Source organism: Ictalurus furcatus, chromosome 11 (genome assembly GCF_023375685.1).
Source record: "Ictalurus furcatus strain D&B chromosome 11, Billie_1.0, whole genome shotgun sequence".
NCBI lineage: Eukaryota > Metazoa > Chordata > Actinopteri > Siluriformes > Ictaluridae > Ictalurus > Ictalurus furcatus.
Window position 1 is genome coordinate 14,582,609 of NC_071265.1, and position 16,848 is coordinate 14,599,456.

Genomic DNA, 16,848 nt, shown 5'->3' on the forward strand with positions numbered 1-16,848 from the left:
TAATCATGCCCACTTGACCATCTCATGGTTGCCTTAAGAAATACTTGATAAAACAGGTGTGTTAGATTTTGGAGATGAAACCTGCAGGAACCAGGTTGGTGACCACTGCCTTAGACAGATCTCACACACAACAAATAACGATGTATTATTGGCTAAAGAAAATACTGAAAGCAAGTTTGTGGGCAACACTTACTTCAGAGAAGAATGCCCTACTAAAATAGTGTGTTCAGGATTCCCCACTGCATTACCTATCTAGATCTGTAATATTTATATCTATAGAAGGACTTGTATACTAATGATTAACATATTCCATCAGTTTTAACCGCAAGGAAAATGTGTTTTCTTTAACATTCATGGAAACTGGTGGGGGGGGGGGAAGGTACTCAGTAGTCATCTGGTAGTTATGTGACCTGGTTTTATGATCCATTGCTGGAGTCGATGTCACAAAAAAAGAAAAGCACTGGGGCTCTGTTGTCCTGTGTATGTATAATTATTATATTAATATATTATAAAAATTACACACACTAGTGTGTTACACACTTCTCCTCACACACAACATTGCTGGCCTCAGAGATCCACTTATACTCAAATCTACACCAACAAAGAAGCAGATGTTTATTATTTGTCCAGTTCCATTGTTACCCTTTTATGTTTCTATTCATATGAATTGAAAGTAATAGTTTAAACATATTTTAATTAATAAGGGCACAGCAGTGACACTACTGATTGATTTTGCTGTTCTCCAGTTGTATTGCTACAGTATATGCCTGGTTTTTGTCACAATAAACTGTCATGTGTGTTAACATACTGGATTGTGTGTTTATGAAGTGCCCAGTCTAGGGTGAATTAAACAGTTAAAGTCTGATAATTTTGATTATGACTGCCTTGTTTGCTGGAACCTGTGATGGAAATAAAGTATATTTTTAATTCTTACACTTCTCTTTAATATATACTGTATTTAACCACCACACTGTCTGATCATAATCAGGACAACAAAATGTTGCCATAGCAACACAATCTCTTTTTATTGCATTGAAGATAAAAATCCTAGTAACAGATCATTCCATCTTCAATACACTGCAATTTAAGATATGTCGGGTAAGCTTCATATATCTATACTGTACTGTGCACTAAATTTGAAAATCCAAATTCATTCATTTTAAAAACAAATAAAGCAATGAAAAGGGATTCATCTTCAGCAGGATTATTGAGGATTTACTCACTCATGACCATGATGTTAGCATTGGCCAGCAGCGTTCCGTGTCTGTTGGAGACTTCACACTGATAAACTGCACTGTCACTGGGGCTGGCATTGTGGATCATGATGGTGTCATCATACACTTTTCTGTTGGCTGTTGGAACCTCTGAAACAGATGAATAAATAAGCAGTGGCTTACAGCAATCCTATTTTTATATATTTATTTATTTTTCTCAGAAACTATATGTAAATTGTTCTTTTATAAAACTGAATTTCTGAGATTTTTATTGGACGTGAAATGCACTTAAAAATAAAGCATATTATGTAATGTGCTTATTTCATATATATATGAGTGTGTGTATATATGTCTGTATGTGAAATCAACAGAAAGGGGGTAACAGTCACTCCACTTCACAAAATCAAATTTGACTAATTTCCAATAACGACACTTCCTGCGGTGCTTCTTTCCTCTCACGCTACAGAAATTTGATAATGCTAACTATTTGGTTTTGTCACGTCCCGAGACGTAAGGGAGTAGAATACGGAAGCAAGCGCAGGTTGCTTCCACCTTTTTATTTAAAGGAGACAGGCAGATAAATCCAAATCGTGAAACAGATGCGTAGTCAAAAACAGGCAGTGGGTCGGGCGATCGGCAAACATGCATAAATGGGGCAAAGCAGGAATCAAAGTCGTGGTCACAGAAAACAGGATCAAAACACAAAACAAGAAACATAAAGCTAAGACAGGTAATTGGGAGCGGAAATATCAGCATGGTCTAAATGAACTAATCTATCGTGGTAAACTAAATCTGTCAAGGTACATAACATGAACTAAGACTATGAACTATACTATACCTATATCTAATACTCCGCGAGGTGTACAGGGAAGCGAGCGGTATATATCCCAAACAAAATCAGCACTAAGTGCTGGCAGCTGGCAAAACACTCCTCTCCATTGGCAGTCCTGGCCCCCTGGGTAATTGTCCCTAGCTGAACCAGGAGACTGCGCGGTGTCCTCATCGGAACAGAAAAGCAGAGCAACGTCCTCAGCGGAACAGGAAAGCAGAGCGGCGTCCTCAGCGGAACAGGTAAGCAGAGCAACTTCCTCAGCAGAACACATAAGCAGAACAACGTCCTCAGCGGAACAGGTAAGCAGAGCAACGTCCTCAGCGGAACAGGTAAGCAGAGCAACGTCCTCAGCGGAACAGGTAAGCAGAGCGGCATCCTCAGTGGACTCTGCAGGCTGAACTTGGTTTGCTGTGTCAGCAGACTCGGGCGTGAGCCGAACCTGGTTGTCCGTGTCAGCAGACTCGGGCGTGAGCAGAACCTGGCTGTACGTGTTAACAGACTCAGGCTTGAGCAGAACTTGGTTGGTTGTATCTACAGACTCTGGCATGAGCATAACTTGGTTGGTGATGTCAGCAGACTTGGACGTGAGCAGAGCTTGGTTGTGCATGTCCACCAACTCTGTCATGAGCTGAACTTGATTATCCGTGTCAGCAGACTTGGTCGTGAGCGGAACTTGGTCGTCCGTGTCAGTGGACTCGGACATGAGCGGAATTTGGTCGTTAATAACTTCGGCATCGACCTGGGACAAGGACTTGGCGTGAGCACGGCCTGGGTTGGCCGTCTCTTCGACCTAGGTCAGGAACTTGGCATGAACAGAGCTTGGGTTGGTCGTCTCTTCAGCCTGGGACAGGAACTTGGCATTATATTGGAGTTCTGGCACTGAGACCCCCTCATGGGTCTCCGGCTGATACTCTGAGGCTGAGGTCGCCACGTTGTCCTCTGGCTGAAGCTCAGCATGCGAGACCAACTCATGGGTCTCAGGTTCGAGCTCTGGTTGTGAGGTCGCCACGTTGACCTCTTGTTGGAGCTCAGGTGCTGTGACCCTCTCGTGGGTTTCAAGCTGGATCTCTGAGGTCACCGCATTGACCTCGGGCTGTAGTTCTGCAGGGGCTTTCTTGTGTAGATGCTTATGCTTACACCAGCTGCTTTTGAAGCATTCTTTAGAGCAGAAAAATGCTTCCTGGAGACCTAGCTTCTTACATGTTGGACATTGTAGCTGAGTCTCTTTCCCACAGCCCTCAGTCATGCATCTCGGAGGAACCTCCCCGCACATTGACTGGAACCTGAAGCGGAGCTGTGGAGGCTGCCCTGTCAATCCCTTCATAATAGATGTGTAAAGGCAGGTCAGCCTGGGGCATCCCATTGACGCTCCACCCCAGTAAATCCAGGCCGTGTAGCTGCCCTGGCTGCGTGAACTCCTCCAGAAAAAGTTTCGCAAACTAAGTGACATCATTAAGGGCGGTGGACCCTGTATGTACCAGCTGCTCCGCCTAGTCACGGGCCGGGCCGCAAAACCGGGACACTAAGAACCCAATACACTGTTTCTTGTCAGGCTTAGGATACGCCAGGCTACAGAAGTACACTTGGCAGTTACACAGGAACATCATCGGGTAGCTCTCTAACCCATATGTCTCAGGTGGGAGTTTGGCGGCAGTCCTCTGGGGAAACTGCACTGACAAGAATCGTGGCCAGTAATCTGTATATTTACTGCCGTGATGCTCTCCTTGTTCTCCTGCTGCTTCCATGTTTCAGCGGAGTATTCTGTCCCGTCCCGAGACGTAAGGGAGTAGAGTAAAGGAAGCAAGCGCAGGTAAAGACGTTTTTATTTAAAGGAGACAGGCAGATAAATCCAAATTGTGAAACAGATGCGTAGTCAAAAACAGGCAGTGGGTCGGGTGATCGGCAAACAGGCATAAATGGGGCAAAGCAGGAATCGAAGTCGCGGTCACAGAAAACAGGGTCAAAACACAAAACAGGAAACATAAAGCTAAGACAGGGAACTGGGAGCGGAAATATCAGCCTGGTCTAAATGAACTAATCTATCGTGGTAAACTGACTAAATCTATCAAGGTACGTAACATGAACTAAGACAATGAACTATACTATATCTATATCTAATATGTTTATTACTAAAATCATTCCATAGACATGGCATGAACTAGGGAACACTATGTATACCACTCCTCACATATCTAAATATACAACAGTAGTGTTCAGGGTTCAGCAATGCAGGGAGAAATGGAGTCATACCACTAATAGGGCGCCCGTTCACCATCCATGCCACAGAGGGTGCTGGGTTAGCATATGCAGCACATCTAATGATGACATCAGATCCAATGACATTCAACTGGCCCTTGGGTTCAACATTCCACCTAGGAGCCTCTGTTACAAAAGAGTGACATAAAGGTACCCACAATGTAATGACAAGCCTGGTATTTCCAAAGTAATAGTTTGGTGAGTCTAAGCTACATTTTTAATCTTTTCACTTTCTGCTATTTTTTGGGCAGACATGAAACTGTGTGCACTGACATGATTGGAGTGGAGCAAAATATGTCATTTGATCTAAAACTGTTAAGTGTAACTGTTAACTCCATTTCCAGAGACAGTTATTATTTTTGTGTATGTACACCATTTATTGCTACATAAAAAGAACAGATGGGACAAGTTTTAGAACATTTTAAGAAAAACATCTTGTAAGAATAGATAAATAAAATATCTGATAACATGAATTAAATACCAGACTTGAAAAATGTTTTGGCACCATAGAGATGATCATAGAGGTGATGAAAGCAGGTGATTTGATTGAATATATCCAATTACATGTTTTGATAATATATTAAATATACCCCAACTCCTTTTTATAACTGCATTGTCAGGTTACCACCACCAATGGATAAAAAAATACCAAGAATATATCTCCCCCACCATACACACACGGCAATACTGTGATCTTGTGCTTTATGTTGGAGTTGATGTTATATCATGAGAATTATGTCACTATTCTCATTTAGCTAATAATGAAAACACAATACCTTAACAAAACCCACATTGTTTTTAAAACCTCAAAAAAAAAGAAAAAAAAAAAGAAAGAAAGAATATCTCACCCTCCACTGCTACATGGAAGTAATGAACAGCTACTCCATGGGAGTTATGGGCCTTGCACATGTATTTCCCTTCATCATCTTCTATCACTTCCTCTATGGTGAGGTGCTTCCCGAAATTCTTCAGTAGAGCTCGGTCAGGAAGTTTGTCTCCTATCTTGGTCCATTCGACCATTGGAGTTGGGCTGGAGGAAGGCCACAAGAAAAATATTCATAAGTAAACCAAATAACAAATAGTGTTGTTATTTAAGTGACATTTAGAGAAAGTAATTTTATGGGACTGGATTGAACTGGTACTCGAAGGTAAACACATTATCTGAGAATAATATTTAATGTCATATTAATGTTCTAACATATTTATTGATAGTCAAAGTGCTCTTGGTTAACATTACACTAATGTCTATAAATGACAGACAGTGTAGGAAATCTCATATTGGTAAATACGATGAATTCAGTTAAATGAGAGAATGTTACTTACAAGCCTTCAGCAATGCATTCTAATATCAGTTCCTCCCCTTTCACAATATGAGTGTATGTTTGACCACCAGAGGGCGACAGAAGACTGGGCTTCCTCTCCAGAATGGAGTTGGCTAGGATGAAGGACCATATGATCCATATGTGAGGCCATATGATACATATGAATACATGAAGAGCCATTTTATTGCATGTGTGCATGATGGTGTAATTAATTAATCTAATAATTAATTTTTATACACATGCCACTAAAGCCATAAAAAATCTGGTTACATCCAACAGATGCCACAGAACACACCACAGGTGCTCATCCTGAAGTACTATGTCTAGGTTTAAATTTAAGCATTAAAATAGGTTTGATAACTTCGTTTCATGGTGCTAAGTATGCGTGCTATTCTAGAGAAGCAGGCGTAGTGAACAATGCTCACCTGTTCCCCTTCGACTACCAGATTGACTCATTGACTTGACTGAAATGGAGAAATGGAAAACAGATGGAAAATACATGGAGGTACAAATAATAAATCCAAATAATGAATGCAATACAACATAAATGAGATCGACATCTGGCAATGGTGATTAAAGTGACAATCAAGGATTTGCAATGCCATTTTGTCATGAAAAAAGAAAAAAAAAGTTGTTTATGCATTTTGTGCATTATCCCAAAGATTTAATGTTTTTTGCCCTCAGTGAGTTTTTCTCTTTTTCCTGTATTGCAATATTTAAATATTAAAATTTAAGCATATTAGAATGGGATTTTTTTCTGCTCATTTTGAAGTCATATAATACAAAAGTTGAGCCATTTGGTCTAAAGTCAAAGCATAATGTTTGGCACAAACCAAATATAGCCCAGCACCCATTTTGCACCAATTCTGTGATTAAGTATATTGGTGGCAGCATCATGCTCTAGGTTTGCTTTTCTGCAGGAGGAACTGGAAAGCTTGTTGCCATCATACAGTAAGTAATATGGATGGAGTCATATAAAAGCAAACTGCTGAGAAGAACCTGTTCCAGTCTGTGAGTCATTTGCATTTAGGGCAAATATATACACTACATGGCCAAAAGATTGTAGAAACCTGACCATCACAATCATATGTGCTTTTTGAAAATCCCATTTCAGATGTAGTCAACCTTTGCTGCTATAATAACCTCCACTCTTCTGAAAAGGCTTTCCACTCAATTTTGGAGCATTTGGTGGGGATTTGTGATCATTGATCCACAAGAGCATTAGTGAGATCAGACACTGATGTTTGGTGAGGAGGCCTGGAGTGCAGTTGGGGTTCCAGTTAATCCCAAAGGTGTTTGTGGCAACAGTTTGGGGAATGTCTACTGTACATATGGGTGTCCACAAACTATTGGCCATACAATGACCGTTCCACCAGGACATTAAGCCAAAACACAGAGGAAAAACTACAAAAAAATGGCTTGAAAAAAAGTTTGTGTTTTGGAATGGCCAAGTCAAAGCCCAAATCCAACTGAAAATCTGTGGTATGACATGTAAATTGCTGTCCACCAACATTTTCCATTTAATTTGGGGGAGTTGGAGAAAATTTGCATTGAGGAATGGGAAAAAATGTCAAAATCAAAATGTGCAAAGCTCATAGAGACACATTTGAGCCAACTCACATGTGTAATTGCTGGAAAAGTACAATTCACGCTGAGGAGGAAAATACTTATCAGTTGAGCAGTTTTTAGATTTTTACTAAATTGTTCTCAAATAATTCTGAGGTCATCTTAATCTTTAATTATGTTTTTTATGTTTTTTGTTTGTTTGTTTGTTTTTTTCGTAGGGAGTCACTTCAAAGTGGGCCGTAAAAAAATCCCTTTCTGATGTCCTTAAATTTGATGTTTGAAAAGAGAAATAATCATTAGTGGGTGAATACTTTCTGGCGGCAATCTATATAAATGGCTGTACATTTCTGTGAGGAAACCCAGCAGAAGTTTCAGGTCCAAGGTTTTGAAATGATGACATGATTACCAAAGCACAATTTATCTTTTAAATAGGTTCCTCTGTGTCCTGGTCCAATGTTTCTTGTAACAGTTTAGAAAATGTCATCAAGTGGCTTCTTTTACAATATGCTGCTCTTAAATCCCAGACCATGACTTAAATGTAGGCCAGTGCAAAAACATGAACTTTATGAACAATGCTGATGTTTAAAAGGCTTTCCTTCAAAGAATGGACAACATGTTCTAGATGTCTAAAACACAAATGACCATGAAACAAACCTGTTTGATCACTGCACTGCACTGCACCATCACTGCACCCTAGACCTCAGATGAAACCAATTGCTGATGCTATGTCATTAATCAAATGTCATACTCTTGCTGACACACAGACTGTGAAGTCTTATGTTCTGTTCAGGTCAAAATGACAGATTTAATGTTTAAAGGTGGAACAAGATGAAACCCCTTTAAACTCTCAGCTGAATATTGCATTTTGTTATATTAAAGAATTTCAGCAACTACTATGACTTATCCAGAAGCTACAGTAAAGATAACATGAAAAGTTAGCTACAAGGATCATTCCTTCATTTTCTGTAACCACAATCCTGGTCAGAGTTGAGTGGGATCTGGAGCCTATGCCGGGAGCACAGGGCATAAGGCAGGAATAAACACTGGCTGGTCTATTAGTCCAACTCAGGACACCATGTACACACATTCACACTTATGGGTAATTTAGCATAGCCAATACACCTACTGACAGGTTTTTGGGAAGTAAGAGAAAAGCAGAGAACCCGGAGGAAGCCCAAGTGGACACAGTGAGGACATCTGAAACTGTAGGAAATATTCTGCCCCGAACTAGTCCCTCACCGTTTGACTCACAGACACAGACTCTGAATTTTCAGGAGATGTGTATGATAAATAAAAATTCCAGATGAAATTTCCTGATGAAATTTTCCCTTTACACACTCACTGAGAAATCAGTAGTAGGTCCTAACAGGCCATAAACTAATCAACATCTAATCAAAAACTAATCAACTACTGTAACCATGTCATACACCAAAACGGCTCACTAAGGGGAACTGCATTATGAGGGATGACAATACCCTCAACTCTGTGTGCACAAATGCATTATGGGTATTTTAGTGACGTCACATGCACATTAACCCCCAAAATATGAGGAATCACAAAACTACCTCAATAAAGACGCGTGACATATCAAAACGCTCAGCTCAATGAGAAGAATTTCATTATGGGTATTCTAGTGACTTTATGTAACAATTGAGTAATCCAAGCTCAAACCGGGGGTCCTGGAGCTGTAAGCTAACTGCTCCACCACCATGCCACCCTAGCTACAAGGGTTGTACATGAACATAAATAGAAACTTACTGATAGATCAAGAAACCAGATCCAGAAAGATGTTAATAATTTTATGGACAGTGGTGGCTCAGTGATTATGGCTCTGGGATGCTGATCAGAAAGTTCAAGCCCCACTACCACTGTGGGACAGCAAGGCCCTTTACCATCTCTGCTCCAGGGGTGCATGCTATAGCTGACCCTGTTAGCTCCCTAATAAGCTAGGATATGCAAAATAGAATGTCACCTTTTTTATAGTGCACTATTTAATTTTTTTCACTTGTGATTTAAGGATATTGCACATGCCAACTTTCTGTGCTTTGTGGACTACTGTATCTTTAAAATCATAATCTACTATGTGCAGCCTGTATCTGAAAGCATTAGTTTTGCTGAAACTGAAACTGAAAGCACCTAAGGAATTAATATGTTAAAAACAAATAGTCTTTGTAAACAAGGCAGCAAATAAGCAATTTTCTACTGTATCATTCCCTCCATCTCTTATGTGCACTCCTGCCCACACACACAAACACACACACTTGCATTATAATCTTAAAGCATGTCAAGATTTTATAATGTTTATATTACAAAAGTAATGACCTGAGTCAGTGGAGAATACACCAGTGAACAGATTGTTTAAGGGTTATACATACAGTTGCTGACAATAACGGACATGGCAGTTTTCTGGACGATGGTGCGTATTCTTGGGAAGGATGCATAGCAGCAATAATCTCTCCGGCTGTCTGTCTGAATAGCGTTGGAGAAGTAGAGGTTCCCATTCAGCCCCACAGTCACTCTCTCATCCTGCTCTATTTGCTTCATGCCTACATGAGTAAGACAGAGTGAGAGGGCACAGAAAATAGGTTCAGTGCTGTCTTGTGGCTGCAAAAGCATAGCAAGTACAGCTATATACAGTGCCCTTCACTAATATTGGCACCCTTGGTAAATATAAGCAAAGAAGGCTGTGAAAATTTGTCTTTTTTGTTTAACCTTTTGATCTTTTGTTAAAAAATAAAATAAAATCACAAAAATACTCTGGTCTCATGCATAACAAACAATTGCAAACAGAGCACAGGTTTATCCAAAAATGAAATATTTGTTAAAAATAGGTGTGCAACAATTATTGGCACCCTTTTAGTCAATATTTTGTGCTACCTCCCTTTGCCAAGATAACAGCTCTGAGTCTTCTCCTATAATGCCTGATGAGGTTGTAGAATACATGGCAAGGGATCTGAGACCATTCCTCCATACAGAGTCTCTCCATCAAATTTCAAGGTCCATGCTGGTGGACTCTCCTCTTCAGTTCACCCCACAGGTTTTCTATGGGTTTCAACTCAGGGGGCTAGGATGGCCATGACAGGACCTTGATTTTGTGGTCAGTAAACCATTTTTGTGTTGATTTTTATGCATGTTTTGGATCATTGTCCTGCTGGAAGATTCAACCATGTCCCATTTTAAGTTTTCTGGCAGAGGCAGTCAGGTTTTCACTTAATATCTGTTGATATTTGATAGAGTCCGTGATGCTCTGTCCATGTTTTCTGACAGAAAAACAGCCCAAAAACATTAAAGAGCCACCACCATATTTAACCGTGGGCATGAGTTACTTTTCCATATGGCTACCTCTCTGTGTGCACCAAAACCACCTCTGGTGTTTATTGCCAAAAAGCTCTATTTTAGTTTCATCTGACCATAGAACCCGATCCCATTTGAAGGTCGAGTAGTGTCTGCCAAACTGAAGACACTTGAGTTTGTTTTTGGATGAGAGTGGAGGCTTTTTTCTTGAAACCCTTCCGAACAGCTTGTGGTGATGTAGGTGACTTCGGATTGTAGAATTCTTGTAGAAAACTTGGAGATTTTTGGCCACTCAAACCATCCTCTTCACAGTGTGTTGAGACAATAGACACACGTCCAATTCCAGGTTTATTCATAACATTTCTAGTTGACTGGAACTTCTTAATTATTGCCCTGATGGTGGAAATGGACATTTTCAATGCTTGTAATATTTTCTTATAGCCACTTCCCATTTTGTGAAGCTCAAAAACCTTTTTCTGGACACATCACAGCTAAATTCCTTGGTCTTACCCATTGTTAGGAATGACTAAGGGAATTTGGTCTATGTGTTGCATGACTTCCTGTGAAACAGGAAGTCATGGTTGAACAATTTCCTGTTCCTAGTCTGCCAGGTGTACTAAAAAACGTTTAAATATCAATAGGAATATACTTCAAATATATTTTTCTCATATGAATTCATAGGAGTGTCAATAATTGTTGCACACGTATATTTAACAAAGATGTTTTTTTTTTTATAAACCTGTGTTGTGTTTGCAAATGTTTGATATCCACGAAACAGAGTATTTTTGTGATTTGTTTAAAACAAAATATAAAAAGTTTTCTTTCCTTATATTTACCAAGGGTGCCAATATTAGTTCAGGGCACTGTACACATAATATTTGCTAAGCCGTTTTATTTTTTATTTTACATTAAATGGTTGAGAGCAACATTAAACATTAAATGATCATTAAAATAATGCTTCTGTGCAAGTGCTTTTTACCGACTCAAAATAAGTGTCATACTGTGATGCTGAAGCAGGGCACTCAAATAAATTTTATTTAAAAAAAATTTTAATAATAACTCAAATTGTGTGGTAACAAAAATAATTCTGTATAAAAATATGTGTGCCTGAAAAGTAAGAAAATATTAAAACAATTTTTTTATAGAAGCTTGATGTGACCCAATATATGTACATGCATGTCATGCTTGGTTACTGACTTATGGTCATCCAGTAGATTTCCAGTGGAGGAATTCCTTTAGGCGGATTGCAATCCAGAATAAATGGCTGTCCCTCTTCTACCTCGATTGGATCAATTTTCTCTTTTGGGAACTTCGGAACATCTGGTAAGCACAATAAAAACAAGGCATATGCCAAAATCGGCAGGTGTAGTAATATACCATGGCAGCAGGGCGGCAGTAAGAGGTCTCTCTATAGTTCACCTAAGGATGTGCCAACATAAAACACAGAAGATTTATAGCACCCTATATCCTTGGTCCCAAAGCACAGTAATAACACACTATTACTACAACACTGCCTCATGTCAAACTTCAGTGAGTGACTAAGAAGTGCTCATGCTTTGTCACTTCTGCCCCCTTTGGCCTGGTTCCATCATCCAGATATTTATATGGTGGGTTTTAGAGCACTGTGAGGAATGTATCTAGGAGTATGATAAAGAGAGCAGTGGGTCTATTTTTCATGCACTCCATCCCCAAAGTTCACATACACACACTTATACAGCAGAGAGAGAGGGCAAAGATCAAGGGCCCTGAAGCAGGCAAATACAGTGGACACTCCCATTGAGAGCAAGAGTGGCCGTTTCAGCAGACTCCGGCCTCTAAATCTAACTGAAAGAACCATAATAGTACATTAATATTTCACTCACTGGGAATGATGAATTCAATTTCTTCTGACATGGCAGTTCCGAGTTTGTTGAAGGCATAACAGCGATAGAGGCCTTGGTATTCAGTGAGGTTCCCATTGTTTGGGATGATAAACGTGCCAGAGTCTTCTTTAGTGATCAACATGGGGTCCTGATAGGGATCAAAATCTTGCCCATTCTTTGTCCATTTGAATCTAGGGGAATACAATCTTGGATAAACAATCCAAATCCTAAAACTCTTTTAATTAAACAGCATTCAGATAATTATCTAATTATTTATGTTAACTTTGTTTTTTTGAAATAATGCAGTGCATAGCGTCGAGAGAAAGAGAGAAGACCTGCAGATTGAGGGTAATTCAGATTTTACTATGTTATGCCCATACAATATTGATATAATTTATATGTTAGCAATTGTGGAAGCAATATCATTTATTCATTCATCTTCAGAATAACATTCATATTAATATTCCTAGAAAATGTCTTGAGTAAAGTCAATCAATCTGTTTGACTATTTATTTGTTTGTTTGTTTGTTTTTAAGTCTGCATGGCTGGACAACATGTAGATTTTCTGTTATTAACAAGTGCATCTGTGCTGAATGTCGAACCGATATCCAAAAGTATTTTCTGTTATTCAGTTACCTCTAACTTACCGTGTGTATGTTTGTTATTTCATAAGGAAATAACAAACATGTTTTTTATTAGATGTTAGCTATCCTGTAAATGCTATTGTGATAAAAAAAATAAAATAACTGCTGATGGGAGAGTAATACAGACCCTGTACATCAAACATATCTAACTTAAAGATCTTGTGATCTCATTTCCTACATGTCCTCTAAACACTGCCTCCCTGTCTACCTGACTAGATGCTTTAAGTGTTGTCATGGAAACCCCCCCCCCCCCCGTGTTAAACAAACAAACAAAGAAACGAATATTTCTGTGCAATATTCCATTATTTATCTTTGCTTTCCATTGTATTATTATTAGGGATGCACCGAAATGAAAATTCTTGGCCGAAGCCGAAACCAAATATAAAGAAAAACTTGGCCGAAAGCCGAAGGCCAAATACCGAACACGTTTTTTCGTGTTTTTCCATTTATTTTGCCATTTTTTTCACTACTGCATAAATTAAATAGTCAAAATGTGCTTTTTACTATTTTGTCTTGCTTTTCAAAGAAAAAAATCAATTACAAAAACTACAATTTCAAACTATTTATTTAACACTGAACATTTTTTTTTCATTCCAGCAAGCATAGGCTACCAATAAGGCACAATATAACTTTAAATAAATAAATTAGTAAAATAAAAATATTTTGATGTGGTCATCTTTGACCTTGAATAGCCTATGTTAGGCCTATAACTGACTGCTGAAAGAATGTAACACTCTGTAGCCTACAACTAAAAAGTGCATTAAAAAGTGCATTGACAAGAGTGCAAAAAATGGTTCTATTCAGTTCTATACGGCTGATTATATTGGGGATATATACAGCTCGCGTCCCTGTACACCTCGCGGAGTATTATAGTAGATATAGGATTTGTCTACCTGCCCTTAAATAAATACGTCTTTACCTGCTTCCGTACTCTACTCCCTTACGTCTCGTGACGTGACAGAAACATGCTCCGGAACAGAAACAAAACAAACGCACGTGTCCACAGCTCGTGCATGCTCGCGCCCCCTCATCGAGGTCGTGACATTCGCGCGTCTCACTCTGGTTGCTAGGCTATTTGGTCGCGTCATCAAACACGTCAATGTTCGGTCAAATTTATTCGGCCTTTTCACTTATTCGGCCGAACGCCGAAAATGCTTTTTTTGCTATTTTTGGCCGAATAATTTCGGTTGCAGAACATTCGGTGCATCCCTAATTATTATGTATATGTTTATTGTTACATTACATACATTATCTACACATATACATATACTCAGTTTATTAAGAACAGGACTAATGAGCAGGTGTACATGTGCTCCTAATAAAGTGGCCAGTGATTGTATATAGACATAATGTGTTCTAAACAGATACAAGCAATAAACAGATATGCATTCTAAACAGATACAAATACAAGCTTTAAACAGATACAAACAATTTGTCTATTGTCAGTGGTTTGCTCCAGTAGATTAACCTAAACACTGCCTTATAGAGCTCCACTATATTTCTAAAAAAAAAACTGGTGCAAATTTTCAAAAGGATTATGCATTTACTTATAGAGATGCTGCTCCTTATAGCCCACATGCACCACATGCTGGGTACAGAATTTTTTTTTTTAATTCATTTTAAAGATATTAACTTGTCTCACTGTTGTGTGTGTTTTTTTCCCATTGTTCTTAAACGAATGTCCGCTACTGTTTTTAAAAGAAAATCTTTATGTAAAATCATACTAGCATTATAACCAATTTAAAGACCTTAAAGGACTTTAGACTCACATTAGCACTGCATCCCAGCATTGTGGAAGATTCTAATAGTGTGTCTGATTATTAACTGAAGTTTCTGGAATGTGGCACCCAAAAAAACAAAAAATAAATCTGAAAATATGTCATTAGGTGACTACTGTATTATAAATGTCCGGGTTATGCATGTAACCCTGTTCCCTAAGAAGAGAACGAGATGTTGTGTGAGCTTCATGCTGTGGGAAGTACCCTCGCACATGACCGGTATTTGAAGTCTATGTGAAATCATGCCTATTTATAGGCCTGCCGTGGTCAGGTGATGTGGCAATTTCGCGTTGTGTGACTATAAAACGGCACCTGATCTGAAGCGAAGAAGCAATTCACAGGCATGCTCCAGTATGTCTCAGGGAACATGGTTACATGCATAACCCAGATGTTCCCTTTTAAAGCGAACTCAACATTGCATGAGCTTCACGCTGTTTGAACGAGAATACCCTCTCTGTCATACTGAGTGTATGTCCTGTTAAAAGAAATCCAAGTCCAAGGGTCACTGCAAGACACTCGAGCCCGGGGTCGAATGCATGTCAAAACTGTAACATCAAATTAATGTGTGTGACGTAGACCACTCCACACACACATCCCACAACTTTTCAGCCACCACTGAAACGGTCTCATGTGCAATAGACCCAATGGTATGACATTGGCTGCTACTGCCATAAGCCCCAGCAGTCTCTTGTAGAGACTATAGGGGATGCCCAGACCCAGCTTTATCTTGCTCATTGTTGATAAGATTGACCATATGCATGGTGAGGATAGAAATGCCCTCATCGTAGAAGAATCCCATATAACCCCTAGAAAAGTTGTCTTCTGCACTGCAGAAAGCATATGGTAACACTTTTTATGAAACCCATGCTTATAATGAATTATAACCCCATTTATAATTATTTATAAGCAATTATTACTGCTCTATAAACACATTTATAAGGACAGATAAAAACCTATACTTTATTATAATAATAGTTATAGCTATATTTATATTATTGTTATAATTACTTATAAGTGATACACTTGATTTTTCAGTGCCTATGCTCATAATGCATTATACACCAATTTAGAAGTATTAATTAGTCAGTCTTATGGTTCCATTAATGTATTCATAAAAATGCTGCCCGCATTTTTATCATGTTATTATATTATAGTTATAATGACTTATTGGTAATGCAGATTTATTTCTAGGTCCAATTATTTTATATTGTTGTTGATAATTGTGTTGCAGAGCCTTATAAATACTTATTGTGAGTTATAATACAATTGCTAACATTTATAAATGCATCATTGATGGCTTTGATGACCAGCTCTGAACTGGACACTGTAACCCTTTTCTATGGTGGACAGAACCCATGCAGACACATTTGGCAGTAGTTTCTTTTAGTGATGTTAACTCTTCCACATTCAGAGGGGAAGCATCAGATTTCCATTGTGCTGTGACAGCTTGCTGACCAGAGAAATTGAAAACTTGGGATGACATTGGCTAGGGGAGGCCCTACAGTAATGCTGGGGGCTAACTGTCCTAACAACCTCATGTCCCCTGATACTTCCATCAGGACTGCTCCTCATTTGCCTACTTGGCATTTATGATCATTCTCAGATCAGGCCTACTAGCAGGCTGCAACTGTGGCTGCCTGGTCCCCCTGGCTCTCTGTGAGGGGAGGCAGGCTGCCACACTCACCTTCTGTGCCTCCCTTGCACTAGTGCTGGACTCGACACGAGGGGGAAGGATCTGGCTGAAGGCCGCCGTTTTCTTTTTCACCTCGTGAAACCTGTCGGCGAGGCGTTAACTGCAACACCAAACAGGCCAGAAGATTCAACAGCCAATATGACGGGCCATTTGCTTGGTTGCCCAAAGAGACAAATCTGTGACGTGGCGAAGCTCCGCAACTGCCTCTGGCCCAATTCCCTCCCCACTGTCAAGCTCACTCAGCAGGTCTGCTTGGTAGGCCTGTAACACTGCCATTGTATGCAGTGACCCACAAGCGAGACCCGCTGCCGCATAGGCTTTGCCAACCAGTGCCGAGGTGGCCTTACATGACTTGGATGGTGAAGCCGGTCCCCCTAAGTTTTCTGC

General features: G+C 39.5%; 1 protein-coding gene across 4 annotated transcripts in view; it reads right to left on the minus strand.

Moving 5' to 3' along the window:
* Positions 1-16,848, minus strand: part of chl1b (cell adhesion molecule L1-like b) — a 120,858-nt gene that overhangs the window by 39,953 nt on the left and 64,057 nt on the right. For all 4 annotated transcript variants that reach the window (XM_053635830.1, XM_053635829.1, XM_053635831.1 and 1 more), the window contains 8 exons: positions 12,347-12,537; positions 11,682-11,804; positions 9,566-9,736; positions 6,050-6,088; positions 5,626-5,737; positions 5,151-5,332; positions 4,297-4,428; positions 1,224-1,364 (listed from right to left, as the gene is read on the minus strand). In XM_053635830.1, coding sequence (XP_053491805.1) covers positions 1,224-1,364; positions 4,297-4,428; positions 5,151-5,332; positions 5,626-5,737; positions 6,050-6,088; positions 9,566-9,736; positions 11,682-11,804; positions 12,347-12,537 — 1,091 coding nt within the window. The remainder of the gene's footprint in view (positions 1-1,223; positions 1,365-4,296; positions 4,429-5,150; positions 5,333-5,625; positions 5,738-6,049; positions 6,089-9,565; positions 9,737-11,681; positions 11,805-12,346; positions 12,538-16,848) is intronic.